The sequence below is a fragment of the Rattus norvegicus genome, chromosome 12 (assembly GCF_021556685.1).
Source record: "Rattus norvegicus strain SHRSP/BbbUtx chromosome 12, alternate assembly SHRSP_T2T, whole genome shotgun sequence".
Classification (NCBI taxonomy): domain Eukaryota; kingdom Metazoa; phylum Chordata; class Mammalia; order Rodentia; family Muridae; genus Rattus; species Rattus norvegicus.
In genome coordinates, this window is record NC_141545.1 from 49,315,603 (window position 1) to 49,334,027 (window position 18,425).

At 50.3% G+C, this 18,425-nt stretch overlaps 1 protein-coding gene across 1 annotated transcript in view; it reads right to left on the bottom strand.

Moving 5' to 3' along the window:
* Myo1h (myosin IH) overlaps positions 1-18,425 on the bottom strand; it is a 76,971-nt gene that overhangs the window by 34,676 nt on the left and 23,870 nt on the right. The window contains 9 exon segments of the mRNA NM_001438413.1: positions 1,259-1,378; positions 2,177-2,248; positions 2,624-2,737; positions 4,738-4,836; positions 7,895-8,074; positions 12,341-12,421; positions 13,462-13,660; positions 15,912-16,027; positions 18,051-18,212. Coding sequence (NP_001425342.1) covers positions 1,259-1,378; positions 2,177-2,248; positions 2,624-2,737; positions 4,738-4,836; positions 7,895-8,074; positions 12,341-12,421; positions 13,462-13,660; positions 15,912-16,027; positions 18,051-18,212 — 1,143 coding nt within the window.

Here is an 18,425-nt window from a genome sequence, read left to right on the forward strand (position 1 = left end):
CACCTGTTCAGAAACAGCATCCTCAGACTCATGTCATCGATACTCGGAGGACAAGGTCATGAGGCGGGGACGCCATGATGCAGAGGTTCACTAGCACGTCTGTCCTTACTATGGAGATCCCCCATCCCCCGCCATGTCAGGATGCTGGAGGAGACTCTACCATGTGCAGCTTTGTGCTCCCAACTCCCCAGTGGCCAGAACCCTGAGCTAAATAAACTTTTACATTTTACCAACCACCCAGCTTCTGGACCATGGTTATAGCAACTGAAGATATGTTGGTTCTTATTAAAGATTTGTGTGTGTGTGTGTGTGTGTGTGTGTGTGTGTCTGTGTGTGTGTGTACAAGCCCATGCACATGTACACACACGAATGCACACATATACATATCCCACATGTTTGGTACCCAAAGAGCCCGGAAGAGTTTCTCTGGGTCCCTTGGAACAGGAATTAAAGGTGGTTGTGAGCCACCCATTGTGGATCCCGGGAACTGAACTTGGGTCCTCTGTACGGACAGCATCGTTCTTAACTGATGAGCCATCTACCCTCTTCTTCTTCCTCCTCCTCCTCCTCCTCTTTGCCATCATCATCACCACCAACACCACCATCATCATCATCTTGATTTATTTCCCATGCATTGGTGTTTTGCCTTCATGTCTGTATGAGTGTGTCACATCCCCTAGGACTGGAGTCACAGACAGCTGTGATCTGCCCTGGGGATGCTGGGAATTAGCACTGGGTTCTTTGGAAGAAGCAGCCAGTGCTCTTAACCACTGAGCTATCTCTCCATCCACTCCCCTTCCCAACCATCACTCTTAACAGGGCACTGTGGACTCTTCTGCCCAAGTGGTCTGAGACGCTGCCTCCCCATCTGTATTCTGCACACCTAGACGCTAGAGTCATGCCCTGATTTCTAGCTTTGAATAAACCCTCATCTTACCCAATTCCTATGGAAAAAGGAAACACGACCTAAGCAGAAGTTTGAAGGTCAGCTGCATGTTCTTAGACATACTGAAATTCTATGGCCATAGAAAGTCATCTGGTATACCCCAGGTGCTGTGGATGCCAGATTTGGAAAGCATCCCCAAGCCAACAGGTGTGCACACCGTTCACCTACTGTGTGCAAAAGCACTGGAAGACCTACAAAGATATCACCCCTGCCCACGAGGAGCTTGCCATTCATGTTCACAGGTTTTGAAATGATAACCCTAAGACACAACCACTTTAGTGAGAACAAGACCTCCAACGTGTGCTGACCCACCTTGTTAACTAAGGAAGAATTGATTTTATTGACCAGCCAGGTAAATGTCCGCCCATAAACTGCCTTTGCCATGGCGTCTCTGGCGTAAACAGAGAGTTCTACTGTCAACGGGCATATCACCTGGAAGGAAGGGTGAGGGACGTCATTACAGATGGGACGAGCCGTAGCCTCAGTGTCCACACCAGTCTCTGATAGCAACTGGGCATAGGACACGTTAGGAGACCAGGATCGAGACACAGGCCTGGTGTTTGTGGGCTCAGCTCAGGGCAGAGATGCGAACACGGACAAGACTCACGGAAGGGAAAAGTCCTGGTGCAGGCTGAGAGTGATGGTGCTGTAAGGACAACCGAGGGGCTGAGGTAGGTGAGGGGAAGAGTCCCTGGCTCAGGGCTCTGGGGGCTGAAGGGTGGGGGACAGAGAAAGGCATTTCAGCAGAGGGTACAGCATGTGCACATGCTCTTCCTGTGAGAAAGGGTGTGGCAAGGGCGGGGCATGAGCTGGTGGGGGATGGAGATAAGAGGTGGGGGAGGGGGTAAGGAATGGGGATGGGGGGCTTAGGGGTAGGATAGGGTAAGGGATAAGGATGGGGGTAAGGGGTGGGGTGGGGTTAGGAACCAGGATGGGATAAGAGGTGTGGGTAGAAGGCTAAGAGGTAGGGATGGGAGTAAGGGGTAGGGATGGGGTAAGAGATGGGGATGGAGGAGTAAGGGGTGGAAGGTGGGGATGAGTTGTTGGGGGGAGGGAGGAATGGGGATATGGGTGTGGGAAGATGAGGTTGGAACCCCAGCAAGAGCTGAGCCACTGAGGGCCTGGTAGCCTGGGTTAGAGGCTCTGTTACCCACAGAGGATACCAGAGCGCTGAGGCTGAGTCAGGCGGCCACGGCAGGGGGCCGACATCTCCCTCCACACAGTTTTTACCTCCTCTGTTTTGGCTTCGATCTTTCTGTGAGTGAGCGCTTCCAGAAGAACAGCTGGGCAGACTCCCAGGAGCTGCGTGAAACGATTTGGTTGTCATTTGGTGGCTACACAGAGCCTGTGGCCTCTCTGGGTTCAGGGTCACCCATCCACCCTCACTGCTGTGCTTTAGGACAAAAGGGGCCTCACTGGGACTGCTGTGGTGCTACACTCCTGTAAATCTCAGCACCCAGGATGATTGCCAAGTTCAGGGCCAGCCTAGGCTGTATAACGAGGTCCTAACACAAAACCAAACAAACGAAATCCAACAGCAGCAAGCTCACTGGTCGCTGGCCCCTCCTACCCTCTTAACCACGAAAGAATGTGGTGCTGACCATCTGCACTGCTGTGGACACCTAGGGTTCAGACTCCGCACCCCACCCTCTGAGCTCACCAGCAAAGGAAGCTCACCTTGGCGATCCACTTGATTTCGTGGGTGTCCGGGATGCTAGCACAGCCTTGTTTGTCCCCCTTGAAACAGATGTTGCCCAGGTGTAGGACACTAGCGATGATCCCAAAGAGGTTCTAGGGACGTGGGTGGGCAGGGGACAGGGACAGAGGGGTCAGCAGCACCTCCGTGACCATTGGCGGTGATGTGTCTCCTCCCCTGGACCCCAGCTCCCTAGAAATCACTTCCAGGGCTGATTATATTAATGAGAGGGGGCAGGGGGAGCCAGTCTCAGCCTCCAGCACAAAATATAACACATAAACCATTTTATAAAAACAGTTTACAGCTGGGCCGGGTAGCGGTGGTGTACACCTTCAATCCCAGCACTTGGGAGGCAGAAGCAGGTAGATCTCTCTGAGTCTGAGGCCAGCCTGGTCTACGGAGTGAGTTCCAGGACAGCCAAAGCTGTTCATAAAACAAACTTGCAGCTAGTGTATGCCTGTAATCCCAGCCCTTGGGGTGCTGAGGCAGGGGATCACTAGAGTTCCAGGACAGCCTGGGTTACATAGTGAGACCCTGTCTCAAATTAAACCAACCCACCAACCCAACAGGCAAGCCATTCAATTTTCTAACAGCATGGACTCAGATATCAAGGTTTTATAAGACTACATTTTGGTTCTTGAAAGGTGAACAGAGTTACAATCAAAACAGAAGGAAGCGACAAAATCCTATTGGGTGTTTACCCATGAGGCAATTCATTTCAAAATTGAAGAGTAAATAAGGAATAAAGGTGGGGGCTGGAGAGACGGCTCAGCGGTTAGGAGCACTGGCTGCTCTTCCTGAGTTCAACTCCCAGCAACCACATGGTGGCTCACAACCATCTGTAATGGGATCCAGTGCCCTTTTCTGGTGTGTCTGAAGTGTATTCATATACAGAAAATAAATAAATAAATCTTTTAAAAAAATAAAAGAATAAATGTGCAAGTCCAAAGGATCTAAATCGAAACTGGACTTCAACTGGTCTAACTGAGAACCACGCCACCCGAGGGGAGGACCACATCACCCGGGGGGAGGACCATATCACCCGGGGGGAGGACCACATCACATGGGGGGAGGACCACATCACCTGGGGGGAGGATCACATCACCCGGTATAATTGAGGACCATATCACCTCCCTCTATACAACACTGGGGAAACTTAAGCTGACAGAAAAGAGGTAAATGCTCATTTGCTATTAGAATAGGCTCTGCTTGTACTTGTGTTACAGGACGCCCTGTCTTTTACCCGATGTATGTATGCATGTTCGCATGTTTGCATGCATGTTCGCATGTTTGCATGCATGTGCATGTCTGTGTTTGTGTGCATGGACAATTGGGGGGGGGGCGTCCTCTCACAGGCCACAAGTCCACCTTTTGTTTGGCTGTTTTTGCTAGTTCTCTCTCCGGCCTGGAGCTAACCATGTGAGCCAGGCTGGCTGGTCAGGGACGCCCTTCCACTGCCCCCTCATTGCTGGGATCACAAGTGTGCACTCTAACACCTGGCTCTTTTCTTTTTAGGCGGCTGGAGAGATGGCTCTGACCTCTGACCCCACGCTGCTCTCACTAGCAGGGGACCTGGGTTCATTCCCTAGAACTCCCATGATGGCTGTCAACCATCTGTAACTTCAAAACCAGGGGATCTGCCGCCCTCTTTTGGCTTCTGTGGGCGCCAGGCACACATGTGATCTCTAGTCATACATGCAGGCAAAACATTCATTTATATAATAATAACTTACATAAATGTATATGAAATTATAATATATAATTTATTATTAATATTTAGCATCGGGTCCCCTGGAACTGGAGTTTTAAGTGGTTCCCAGGCACTTGACATGGGTCCTGGGAACCAAACACAAGTTGTCTGCAAGCAGCAAGTGTTCTTAGCCGCTGAGCTGTCTCTCCAGCCCCTACACATGGCTTTTGATGCAGGTTCGGGGCTCATGCTCAGGCCCTCGGGCACTCTGCCGTCTGCACGCCCTCACCCAACCCTGATTTGGGCCTTTCTTTATTTGCTGAGCCCAGCGGTCCTACATCAACTAAGCCCCAAGAGAACAGGACAGCTCCTCACCCAGACAGAACCCCCAGGCCCAACCTTTACCTCAAGGTCGGCTTCAGTAAAACCAATGACCGAGAAGGCACTGTACACGGTTTCCCAGTCGCTCCTGTCATTGCTGGGGGACTCTCTGGCACAATGACCCTGCGGTACAACTGGATCAGTCAGTGATATTTTAAGGACAATGGCAGATTCAGATTCCTGTTCCTAGCTCGAAGTGGTTTCCTATCCATACAGAACCCACCTGTGCAATGTCCTGAACTGTAGACGAGGTTTTAGTCTACTTAGCAGGGGTCGTTTTTATTTTGTAATTTATCTTTGAAAAATCCCTGTCCTGAGGAACATTCAAAGTGACCAAACTATGTCTTCAGGACCCGTTTTAAAGCACCTTTTCAGTTTTGCTAAATAACGGGAAGGCCTTGGTCTAGTAGGGGAGATGGTGACCCATGCGGGGAGACAGCGGTGCTTAAATTTGGAAGACGGCCCTGATGCACTTGGAGATATTGAACAAAACCTTCCTCACTGTAGGGTTGGACCGGAAGCCGCCCTGCTGAAGGAGAGGCTGTGTGCACTTACAGAGTGGCCGGCCGTATGCAACGGTTGGCCGCAGAGGTGGGATCAGGGTTCTCAATGAATTCTGAGCATTGCCCTTTAAGTAAGTAACAGACCGACCAATGGCACATTTTTAACTTCACACACTTATTCATCATGTGTGTGCACATGTGTGTGGGGACAAGCAGGCCAGGGTGCATATGTGGACATCAGAGACAACCCTGCAGGGGTCGGTTCTCTCCCTCTGCCGTGTGGAAGCCGAGGATACGATTCGGGTCATCGGGCTGTGAGGAAAGTTGACTTAATTCCTCAGGCTGTGCCATTGGCCCAACAATGCCACAATTTAAAGAGTAAACAGTATAGACGGTTTAAAACTCACTTTGGACTTGGGGTATAAGGGGTTTCCAGTTTGCTGGCTACCCGAAGTTTTATCATCTTAAGCTATTTTTGTATTATATACCACATCCACCAGAGAGTCAGCCAGAATAAAACTCACAATTTTAGAAAACAGAGTTCCACATCTGTGAGTTCTACATCCTCGCATTTGACCAAAAATATTCAGGTAAGTGTCGTCTCACTGAGCATGTGCAGACTTCTCTCATCATCCCCCTAAACAGGACAGTATAACAGCTGTTTATGTCCCATGTGCACACATGGTTCCGAGTCTGTGTGGAGGCCAGAGGTCCACGATGGGTGTCTTTCTTAATGACCCCAGACCTTATTTTCTGACTGAGTGACCTCGGAGCTCACGGATTTGATTAGACCAGCTGGAAGGAGCCGCAAGGCTCCTCCCTCTTGTCTCTGCTTCCTCACTTTTGATGGTGCTATGGGGGATTCGAACTTAGGTTCCTGTGCTTGTGCGGCAAGCACTTTACTGACTGAGCCACATAACCCACCCAGAACTGCATTCACACCATATCTGGACCTGCGGACAACTTACCACATACATGAAGAGTGTACATAAGACCTATGCAAACACTTCGCCATTTTATGTAAGAGACTCAAACATCCTTGGATGGTGTCATCCATAGGGGGTCCTGGAATGGGTCCCTGTGGGATCTGAGCAGCTGTCCCTCCCCCACAGGACATCTGCCCCTGACTCCTGCAGGCAAAGCGCATGCAGATCTGTGCCTCTGAGACACACACTAGAGCTGTGCAAAGCTCCACAGGGAGCTAAACAGTTCCCGGGCACTGTGAGGTGTCGGGATGGAGTCAGAGCAAACACACACACACACACACACACACACACACACACACACACACACTCGTAAATTGCTGGAACTGTTTGCACACCTAGTGGCATATATGGATTTGACTGAAGCAGTAGGTCCAGGGGAAAAAAATCTATAAAGAAAAAAGTATATGTGTGTGTGTGTGTGTGTGTGTGTGTGTGTGCATGCCTGTGTCACTCTCTGTATATATTTCTCTCTGTGTGCACACCTGTGTCTCTCTATGTGTATGTCTCTCTCTGTATGCACCCTTGTGTCTCTCTGTGTGCATGTATGTCTCTCTCTCTCTCTGCACACCTGTGTCTCTCTGTGTGTATATTTCTCTCTGTGTGCACACCTGTGTCTCTCTGTGTGCACGCCTGTGTCTTTCTGTGAGCCCCCAGAATAGAGATGAGAGTCTCAAGGGGAAGAAAAGTTGCTGGGGGAAGTGAGGGAGGTTTCTGCCATTTTACTCTTATCTAACCCATCCCTCTGGATCACACATGGAGATGGGAGATGTGTGGCCGCGCTGGGAAAGCCTGGGTCCTTAAAGAGAAATGCAAAACAAACCAAGTCCTCCTCTGTTCTGAGGACCAGATGCCAGCTCTGTCTCTCTCCCTCTCTCTCTGTCTCTGTCTCTCCTCTGCATTCCGCATGGTGACCTCAGGTGACCTCAAAGGCCAGGCCCAGTGAGAAGGAAACAGAATATAAAGGAAGGTACTAATGGGATCTAATGCTTCCCCCAGCCCAGGCGTCTTCCAATCCCATCACAGGTTGCAGAAAGATGGGAGTTAAATGCTGATGGTCCATCAACAGTGAGCTAGCTCCCAGGCCCACTGGAGGGAACGGTCAGGGCTCTTTTCTGTTTGCAACTGAGCTCTCAAAGCGGAGAGTTCTTTTCAGATCAGTTGATGTGGCAAAGAGGAACAGCCATGCCTAACACCTCAGGAGCTGTGTGGTAGCTAACCCTGACTGTGTGTCAGACTTAAGGGGAGGGTGTTTGACTGGGACTCGAACCCTGGACCTTGCACATCCTCAGCAGGGACTTTACCACCGAGCTGAGTCCCCTTAACAAGGGAGCTTAAATTTTAAACAGCTCTGATAGCCCCTTCCCACCCTGGAAGGACTGAATCTAAATATTCGAAGGTCAGCTCCAACATCTGTTTCTTCTCCTAGTGCTGGGTTTTGAACCCAGGGACTTGCATGTAAGAGGTCACTGCTCACTACCCCCTGATGGTGCGCTCTCTGTTTCTAAGATTGTTCAACAATTGAGTCTGCCTTCTGCTGGGAACGAGACACTGGGTTGCCTTACTGAGATGAGACAGCCGTCAGTCATGAGGGAAGACATGCTAACTTCATGGAGGAGAGTACAAGCAGAGCAGCAAACACCCCTCACCCCTTCCTCCCAGAGGCCACCGAAGCCAGGCACTGCTCTCTCCAACCTGTGACAGGAACTTGTACAGCTGAGGGTCTCGCTCAAGTCCCAGGGAAGCGAGGCGCTCCGATTTGCCACCCGCCAGCAGCTGGTAGAAGATGTGGAAATTCCGCTCTCCGTGGTTCTGATAGACGACTCGGGATTTTTCAATCAAGTAACTGATGATGTGGCCGCCCACAGGAACACCCTTCAAAACAGAACAAGATGCAGGCGGCCAGGACAGGCCCCTCCCACCTCAGGCCGGATAAACAGCGGTGGTTTCCCCTGGGTGGCTTTCTCAGGGTGCAGGGGAGAGGACAGGAGACAGACCCTTAGTCATCCATATTGGCTTCGGCTTTGCTACGTAGTCCAGGCTAGCCCTGAACTCACGTGCTCCCCTCCTCATCTCCTAAGCACTAATATTACAGGATTGCACAGTGGCCAACTCTGAAGCTTTGACAATTTGAAGGGACAGCAGTCTCTCAGGGTCAAAGGTTGATTTTTTCCCCCCTTAGGTTCAGTTTTTGTTCAGTCTGAGACCAGGGAGATATTTTCTCTACTTGTTTTGCTGTTTAATGTTCTGGACTATGGTCTCGGATGCTAATTTTAAAATAACTTAAAATTTGTATTTATTAGCGTGTATATGCGCACACACGCACACACATGCATGCACGCATGCATGCACGTATATGTACCAAAGCATGTACGTGGAGATCAGAGAACAACCTTCAGGATCTGGTTCCCTGTTTTCCCCCATGTGTGTTGTTTCGGGGATGGAACCTTGGCCATCGGGCTTGTGTAGCAAATGCTCCCATCTATCCAATCATCGGGCCAAGCAACACTGTTTAATTTTTGTATGTGGCGTGAGGTAAATGTCTTCCAAACTCATCATTAACACTCCCAAGTCAATAAAGGCATCGCTCATTGGAAAGATGGCCTCGTCCCTACTGAATCCCAGTAGTAATTTTTCTTTAAAGACTTATTTATTACATATAAGTACACTGTTACTCTCTTCAGACACACCAGAAGAAGGCACCTGATTACATTACAGATGGTTGTGAGCCACCATGTGGTTGCTGGGAATTGAACTCAGGACCTCTGGAAGAGCAGTCAGTGCTCTAACCACTGAGCCATCTCTCCAGCCCTCGGTACTAATTTTTTAAAAATATCTATTTTATGCATATGAGCACACTGTCGCTGTCTTCAGACACAGCCACGTGGCACGCACTCACATCCATAAATACAGTTTTTAAAAAAAAACAGATATTTTCATCACATTTATATAGCTGTGTATGTGCTGGGAGGGGGAAGACACATGTCTTCCTCAGTTTGGGTGTGGAGGTCAGAGGGCCTCTCACCTGCAGGAGGAAGTTGTCCCCGTCTAACATATGAGGTTGTGGGGGTTGAATTCACACATCAAGCAAGTGACAAGTGACTTTACCCCACCTCACCTCAACCCCATAATAATCCGAAGGCCTAGAGCTAGGTTACCATAGTTCTACCTCATGAGGTTAAGAATTACGACTGACAATGCCGGATATGGGTGGAGATGTGGGTGGCTAGAAACACACCCACACACACACACACACACACACACACACACACACACACACACACACGGCTGCCGGGGGTTCACAGTGAAGCCATTAGAGAATGACCATTGCTCTAACATTATCCAGAGTTCTGTGACATACAACCCAACACTCAGGAGGCTGAGGCAGGAGGTTAGCCATGAATTTGAAACCAGCCTGGGCTTTGTAGTAAGTTCCAGGGACTACAGTGTATATAATTACATTGTGTGTTACATAGGACATTCCTGGCTGTCCTCAGTCAGCATGGTACATTCAGGAAGTCTATTTGCTGTAGACAAAGATTTAGTGTGTGGGGGAACGCACACTCAGGCCACAGAACTTGTGTGGAGGTCAGAGGACAACTTTCAGGAGTGGGTTCTCTCCTACCATGTGGGTCTCAGTGATCAAACTTGGGTCCTCAGGCTTTGCACAAAGCCCCTTAACCCGCTGAGCCCTCTTGCCTGCCCTGCTCACGGTGGCTTGTCTGTAAACGGAGATTGCTAAGATAGTGTCCTCCACATTCCTGCTGTGTAAGAATGAACAGGCAAAAAGTTTGCTCGGGTTGGGTGCAGGCTCACAGGTGGCCCGGTGAGCTCTCGTCAGCCACAGCTGTGGTGTGTACCCCATTCTTCCTCAGCCCGGCTGCCATGTTCACCGTGGGCTCCGGTAGTTTTGTGAGTTCTAGTCATGTGGCTTCTTTCCTAAGATTCCTGTCTGTAACTCTGGGACCTTTCGTGGAAGTTTGCTCTGCAGCCTCTTGGAATTCGTTTTGCCCACTTTAAATTAGGTTCTCATCGTCTTGCAAGAGTCCTCTGTCGTTCTGGAGTAAACGTCCTCACTGAGGACATTATTGACAACAGCAGTCAAGGCTGTGTGGATGTAAAGAGGAAAGGAAGAGGCCACTGTCCCGCATGGAGACCAGAGAGACCCCACGCCAGGGAGATGGCTCAGCAGGTGAAGGCTCTCGTCACGAAGCAAGATTCCCACAACCCACATGGTAGAGAGAACTGACTCCCGCAAGCTGTCCTCTGACCTCCACAGTCACACTGGGATACGAGTGACACCTGCCTCGAGACTCAGCCACATGAAGCTGTGATCGCAGCAACCAGCCTCGAGATAACCCTTGGAACCCAGATCCTGTTGCACCAATTTCTGGCTGCTAGAATTCCTACATCTTGCTCTGAGTGGTGACTCCCTACAGATGGGCATAGATGCAGGATTCACTGGACTGGCCTTTTGGGCCTATAGGTTAAGCTCTGATTTAAAAAAAAAAAAAAAAAAAGAAATAGTCCGAGGGCTGGAGAGATGGCTCAGTGGTTAGAGCGCTGACTGTTCTTCCAGAGGTCCTGAGTTCAATTCCCAGCAGCCACATGGTGGCTCACACCCATCTGTGATGGGATCTGGCGCCCTCTTCTGGTGTCTGAAGACAGCTACAGTGTGCTCATAAAATAAATAAATCTTTTTAAAATGTTTTAAAAAACAAACAAACAAACAAACAAAAAGAAGTCTGAGACCTTGCAGGGTTCTGAACCCTCTTTCCAAGTCCATGTACATGTGATTATCAGCTCACGGACCAGCTTCTGGGAGGCCCCGAAGCCAGCCAGACCTCACTGCTGCAATGTGGCCTCAGATACCTGCTGACCTCCAGTCTGTCACTTTGCCACTTGGAATATACGTCTGTAAGAATACGTCCTCACATGTAACAGATACACGTTAATTCCGAATGCAGCACCCCTCCCTCCCTTCCTTCCTTCCTCCCTCCCTCCCTCCCTCCCTTCCTTCCTCCCCATACCGTTCATGGCTACCTTCATGCTACAACAGATGGTATTTTAATTGAGGCTGTCTGGCTCACTGAGCAGAAGGTATTCCCTGCCCTGTCCAACCTGAGGAGGCCGAGGGTCCCTTCACCCAGGCCGAAGATCTGCACAACGCACTGTGTACTTGGTGTTTGTTTGCAAGCTTTATAAATGGCCGTCAATACACCCCAGGGCCCACCGGTGTGGTGCTTTGCTGTGGAACACCTGTGTCACCTCACTGTGTGAACACACCCCGGGTTAGCCATTCTATGAGTGGATAGGGAGTCCTCTCTAGGCTGCCTGGTGAGCCCAGTCTTCTGAGCAGGGCTGCTGGAAGTGTGTTTGTGTGTCCGTTGTATACCTCTGTGAATGGGCTGACACCTGACGCTGTAGCCCAGGCTGGCCTCAAATCCATGGCTATCCTCCTGCCTCAGCCTCCTGAGTTTTGGGATTGTGTGCTCTAGCATTCAGCCCTTGATTACATGACAACAGCCTTAGTACACAAGAGCCTGCGTTAGAGCAATGGTCATTTCCTAATGGAACCCCAGCGGGGCCGTGTGTGTGTGTGTGTGTGTGTGTGTGTGTGTGTGTTTCCAGTCACCCACGTCTCCACCCACACCCGGTGCTCTCAGATGTCGTTCTTGCCCATCAAGAGGCAGAACTATGGTAATTCTCTCAGGTGCTGAAATGATCACAGGGGATGGCACGGGGTGGGGAGATGGCTCAGAGGTAAAGCGCTTGCTCTACAATGTAAGGGCCTGGGCTGGGATCCTCAGTACACATCTGTAATGCCAGCCCTCTTACAACAAGACGGGAAGTAGAGATTCCCAAGAAGCTCACAGGTGAGCTAGCCTGGCACACACACAGTGCCTGAAAGGAGACCATGTCTCAAGGTGGAAAGAGGGGACACCAGAAATTGTCCTTTGACCTCCATGTGGGTGTCATGCTACATGCCCATGAATTCAGCCATATGCGCGTGCGCGTACACACACATACACACAAGTTATCCTGACATGCATTTTCCCACTGTTTGGGCTAACAATGCCATTCTCCTGAGGGTTGCCTTGACAGGGCATCCCCGGAGCATGTACAGAAATATCAGTGTACCTGGAAGTCGAACTGTATGTCCATGTATTTTCCAAATCTGCTGGAGTTGTCATTGCGGAGGGTCTTGGCATTTCCGAAAGCCTTTGAATGCAAATGTCACACAGAGTCACACTGGCTCACTATGCCTGGAGAGCCCCTGCCCCCAAATGACATGCTCGTGGGGGACAGTAGGGGGAGACAGGGAGGGAAAACACACTTTGTCTTCTAAAAAAAAAAGACATTAAGTCCCGAAGATAAAGTTCTAATGCCAGACGGCTCAGCAGTTAAGAGCACTGACTGCTCTTCCAGAGGTCCTGAGTTCAAATCCCAGCAACCACACGGTGGCTCACAACCATCTGTAGTGGGATCCGACACCCTCTTCTGGTGGGTCTGAAGACAGCGATGGTGTACTCATATACATAATATAAATAAATATAAATAAAATAAATCTTAAAGAATTCTTTTTTTTTTTTGGTTCTTTTTTTCAGAGCTGGGGACCGAACCCAGGGCCTTGCGCTTCCTAGGTAAGCGCTCTACCACTGAGCTAAATCCCCAGCCCCATCTTAAAGAATTCTAATGCTGTATTTGGACATGGGAAAAGCAGGGGAGAATCTCTGAAGAGATCGATTAGAAATGATCCTCGCTGCTGCCCTGTGATTCACAGTCTGTCCCCCCACCCCTCCTCACACCTAAGGGCCAGTTGCAACCCCCCTTACCCCAGACATCTCTTACAGTTGGGTCGGTCACCCAGGAGACAGTGACTTATTCTGTGTCAGCCAGTAAATTGGTCACAGTACAAAGGTCGATGACCCAGGTGATTCTGACTCGAGGGAAGTAAAAGTCACGTGTGCTTTGTACTTTACTCATCCCACGTGGTTTTGCCGCTCATCCCACTGGACCTCCAAGAACTCTGGAGGGTCCAGTACTCAGAACAGACACATTCCCTAGCTGGGGACACGGGCTCTGCATCCAAGGGCTTTGCTGAAGCCTGCTGGATCACATCCAAGCCTGCCTCCGCGGTCATATCCCTCGCCGTGGCAATGCCCGTGAAGCCCCTGTCCTCGGTAATCACATGCCAGCTTTTGCTGCCATACCCGGGCAGGGGACTGTTTTTGCTTGGGAGCTTCCTGGAGGCCACTCACCTCCAGGACTGGGATGGAGAGCAGCAACCTGTCCCGGGCTATTTGGAGCGACTCCGTCATGGGACAGGTCACTGCCAAGTACTGGAGGATCTTCTTGGAGGCCTCTGTCTTCCCAGCTCCGCTCTCTCCAGAGATGAGGATAAAGTGGTTGTTGAGCTCTGAGCACATCATGCGGTAAGCGTTGTCGGCGATGGCGTAGCTGGGGAAGGAGCGGACAGAAGCGTGTTGGTTCTCTGCGCTGATTGGCTCCCCCTGATTCTAATACCCGAAGAGACAAAAATCCCCTGCCTCTGGGAAGCAGCATCTAAGACTCAGAAAAAGCTCCTCTGCTGGGATCACCCGAGTGGCCTGCGACCGAGAGACAACACAAGGTAAAAAGCAAACGACGCGTTTCCCAAATCTACCCATGTGATGGTTGGTGGAACTTGACGGACTCTGGAACCACATGGGAGGTGGGGTCTCCCTGTGGATGACTGAGGCGAGGAGAAGGTCTGCCGACCACAGGCACTGTTCCCTGCCCAGGATCTGAACTGTGTGACTGGAAACAGAGAACAGAGCAGCAGTGAACCTTCAGCGCTCTCTGTGGGTACAACTACCTCCTTAATTCCCCACCATGGTGAACTCTGCCCTTCAGGCGTCAGCCAGGATGGACCCGTTCTTCCCTAAAGCCACCTTTGTACTTGACCGCAGCGACAGAAAAGTAACTGAGACAACCTAGTTGATTTGCTCCTAGAGATTGAATCCTAAGGCTTTGTGCATCTCAAACACAGTGTGCCACCAAGCTACAATACAGTTCCTCCAAATTTCTTTTAAATACAATTACATTCCTTCTGGGAATACACCAGATGCTAACTTACATCCTTGTGGGACGGTCTACTCAGTGTAGACAGATACAGTATCTCGTCTGAGTATTCAACAGCTCCACGAATAGGATAAAATACTGTTTTCCCTTCTCTGAACACCTGGGGTACAGGCCAAACCAACGCTTAGAAACCCTGACCTCCTGTCACATGAGGTGAAGCTACCAGAAGCATTTTATTCCCAAATACAAACACAGCACTCGCCTGAGAGCTGGTGAGCTCAGGGCTCGGTGGTGGAACAACGCACAGTCCCCAAGAGAAACAAAATCTATGCATACCTTAAGAGGAATGGCTTAGCCTCCGAGACAGATAGGGCAGAAGAGAGCCACAAGTCCACAGCCGACCGAAGCACGAGGCTCGGCAAAAGCACAGCGTACAGGAAGACAGATGAGGAGAGAACAGACCCGTAAGCCTCAGCAAAAGCTCGAGGCTCAGCAAAAATAAGCACAGTCTGCAGACTAGGCAAGGAATCGCTCAGGGTCCTGGCTGCAGTGGCGCGCTGGCACCAGTAGGTGGCACCACAGCAGCCGCATCCCAGAGGAGATTGCTCGCTAGTCACATACATTTCCCAGCTTGCACAAAGAGCCCTCCTCTTGCCACTTAAGCTGAGATGCAAAAGTGACCCGCCAACATTTTCTGCAAAAGTCAGGATCTAAGGAAATCCATAATGGAGGATGGAAATCCCCGGGGGGATGGGAGTAAAGATGTGTGGATAGGTGGGTGGGTGGATGGGTGGGTGGATGGGTGGGTGGATGGATGGGTGGACGGATGGATGGATAGGTAGGTGGATGGATGGATGGATGGATGGATGGATGGATGGATGGATGGATGGGTGGATGGATGGGTGGGTGGACGGGTGGGTGGATGGATAGGTGGATGGATGGACGGATGGACGGATGGGTGGGTGGGTGGATGGATGGGTGGGTGGGTGGATGGATGGGTGGGTGGGTGGGTGGATGGATGGGTGGGTGGGTGGATGGATGGATAGGTAGGTGGATGGGTGGATGGATAGGTAGGTGGATGGGTGGGTGGATGGGTGGGTGGATGAATAGGTGGATGGATGGACGGGTGGGTGGACGGATGGACGGATGGGTGGACGGATGAACGGATGGGTGGGTGGGTGGATGGGTGGGTGGATGGATGGGTGGATGGATGGATGGGTGGACGGATAGATGGATAGGTAGGTGGGTGGATGGATGGATGGACGGATGGATGGATGGACGGACAGATGGATGGATGGACAGATGGACGGATAGATGGATGGATGAATGGATGGATGGACAGATGGTTGGGTGGATAGATGGATGGATGGGTGGATGGATGGGTGGATAGGTGGATGGATGGATGGACAGATGGGTGGGTGGATGGATGGGTGGATGGACAGATGGGTGGGTGGATGGACAGATGGGAGGATATGAAGGAAGAGAGAAGGATAAAATATAGAATGAGAAGAAAGGGGTTGGGATTTAGCAAGCGCAAGGCCCTGGGTTTGGTCCTCAGCTCCGGAAAAAAAAAAAGAAAAAGAAAAAGAAAAAAGAGAAGAGAAGAAAGGAAACTGGGCCCAGACCCAACCCTGGGAAAGCTACTCACACATGTGGTGGTAGTTCGAAGAAATTGACCCCTTGATAAAGCTCCATCTGGCTGGAGGTATAGATTCCCAGCTCCTGGTACGGATTCACAGACACGAGCAGCGTCCCGATATACGTCTGAAAGAAGGGACAGGATCGTATGTGAGGGATTGAGGGTACAACACACTCTGGCCCCCAGGCACCGACTCCAGGTTGGGGTGTGTGACCCAACAAATGTCAGGTGTGTGCTCTGCTGACAGGGAGCTTGTGTGCAGTTGGGAAACTTTGAGGAGTGGACATCTGTGCAGAAGTTTGAAGGAGAAAGCTTCAGTCATCCCGCAGGAAGTGAGCTTCAGGGTGAAGGGTCCAGGGGGAAAAGCTGACAGCCCTCAGCCAGTGTAGCTAGACCAGGGGTGTCAGGAGCCGAGAGAAGGGAGAGAGGTTAGCAGAGAGCTGACTCTGGCTGCCCCATGGCCTCAGTTTGCAGGAGCAGACATTCTGTTCTGAATACAATGGGTGAGGGAGATGTGCTTTCTCCAATGAAGGGAAGACTAGCCTGCTACTATCTCCTGAGTGAATGTCCCTCAGTGGAGTGCCCAGTCTCAGTTAATGCCCCACAGTCCTCTCCGTGAGCACTGGCTGAACACGGGGGGGGGGGGTGCAAGCTTGCTTATCAGCGCTCTACAACCCCACACGAGCTCCCCCTGCCAGCGCTTCTCCAGACTCTAGCTGCTCATCTTCGACCTACGCACTGACAAAAGACCCCTGGAATGCAGTCATAAACAGAGTGCCTAAGGTCTTAATGCCAAACCAAAATATGGGGGTCCCTCTGAAAATACACAGGGTGTTTTCAGTTTCTGAATTTGCTCTTTCACACCACAGAGGGGCAGGAGTCTCTATCACGCGGGCTCAAATCACTCCTATTAATGTCTCTAATCACTAGGGCAAAAGTCAGCTGGAGAGCCGGAGCAGAGAGAGGAGTGTTTGGATTAAAAATCAGAAAAAAAAATCAGAAAAACGCCATTCATTTAATCAATGCCATCAGTGACCTTGAGGTCTGAAAGGGTCCCTGAAGTTTCTACACTGAAACTGGCCTAACCCTGATGGCTCTGTTACCCTGTGTCATTTACATTTTGCTTGTACAGAAAGTTTGCTTGTTTGTTTCCATTTTTTTTTCTTTTTTTCGGAGCTGGGGCCCAAAGCCAGGGCCTTGCACTTGCTAGGCAAGCGCTCTACCGCTGAGCTAAATCCCCAACCCTGTTTGTTTCCATTTTTACAATTAAGGGTGATAACTCTGAAACTCAGTGGATAGAACATACACTTTAAGAAATATTCTTTTCTAATAACCTTGGTTTCAATACATTGAAGTATAATGTATGTTATTATAGTATGCATAATATATCTAAGTATACATATATAATATATATTATTTTATGTTATGATTATATACTAATATAAGAAATATATTTTTCTCATAAAAAGACAAATATTTTTGTTTCTGCTAGCGATCCAACCTGAGGTCCTGTGCAGAACAGGCAGGACAAAAGCAGTCTTTTAGTAAAAGATTTGCTTTCTTGGTCCTGGAAGACTTAGTGATACAGAGACAATCTGATCTCATATTCCCTGTCTGGTATCTAATTCTCCTTGTTCCAAAAGATTCCTTTAAAGAATCCCCCTGTCCCAGCTTTTGCTCAAAGACGGCTGGGACAGTGTGTCTCCTCCAGACTTGGCTATTAGCCCGTTCCTGTCTGTGGGGATTGGCTGAGAGGAAGGCTCTTGACCCAAGACAGGCCAGTATGAGCCAGCACCTGATCTGGTCCACCTAGGGACAACTCCTGGAAGATGCTGCTTCCCTTCCTGTAAGAGGAACTGGCTGTCATCCTGCCACTCAGCAAAGAACAGTTACACCAGGAGGAACCAGCCTCCGAAGAGGGCAGAGCAGCGGCTGCCAGCCCGAAACCCTGTCCCTATCTTCCCAACCCATGAAGATGAGGGAGCATCCTGTGGCTCCTGTCTGTCTCGGTGGGTGGAGAGCGCCCCCTACAGGCCATTTGTGGCTATGTCAGTAGTGAGGTCATTCCAGGTCGTCCAGGCTGTGCACAGAGAGGGACGTCGGACACACAGACAGACAGTAAAGGCAGCTGGGTAACGGCTACTGTACATAGATGAGGTTCTCTCTGAAACGCTTGCGAAGATTCTCCAGGAAGGCGGATTCGCTGGTGTAGGCGTCCAATAGCACAAAGTCCTGCACTCCGACCTTGTCCCTGGCGGTGAGCGCCCCTTCCATGTGCAGGCGGATGTGTTTCCTCCTCACCTCTTCTTTCTGTGGGGAACAGAGCAGTCCTCAGCAGTTCACATAACCAGAAATGTCCTCAGCAGTTCGTTTATCCAGAAACGTCTATTGTGAGTCTGGTGCCCGCCAGGAAACAGACGCTAAACCCTGAGGCAGTAATGACTGAGGTGAGAACGGCGCCAGGACATTCAAAGCACAGACTTCCGCTGGTGTTTTCACCATGTTTGTCCCATGATTAGGTAT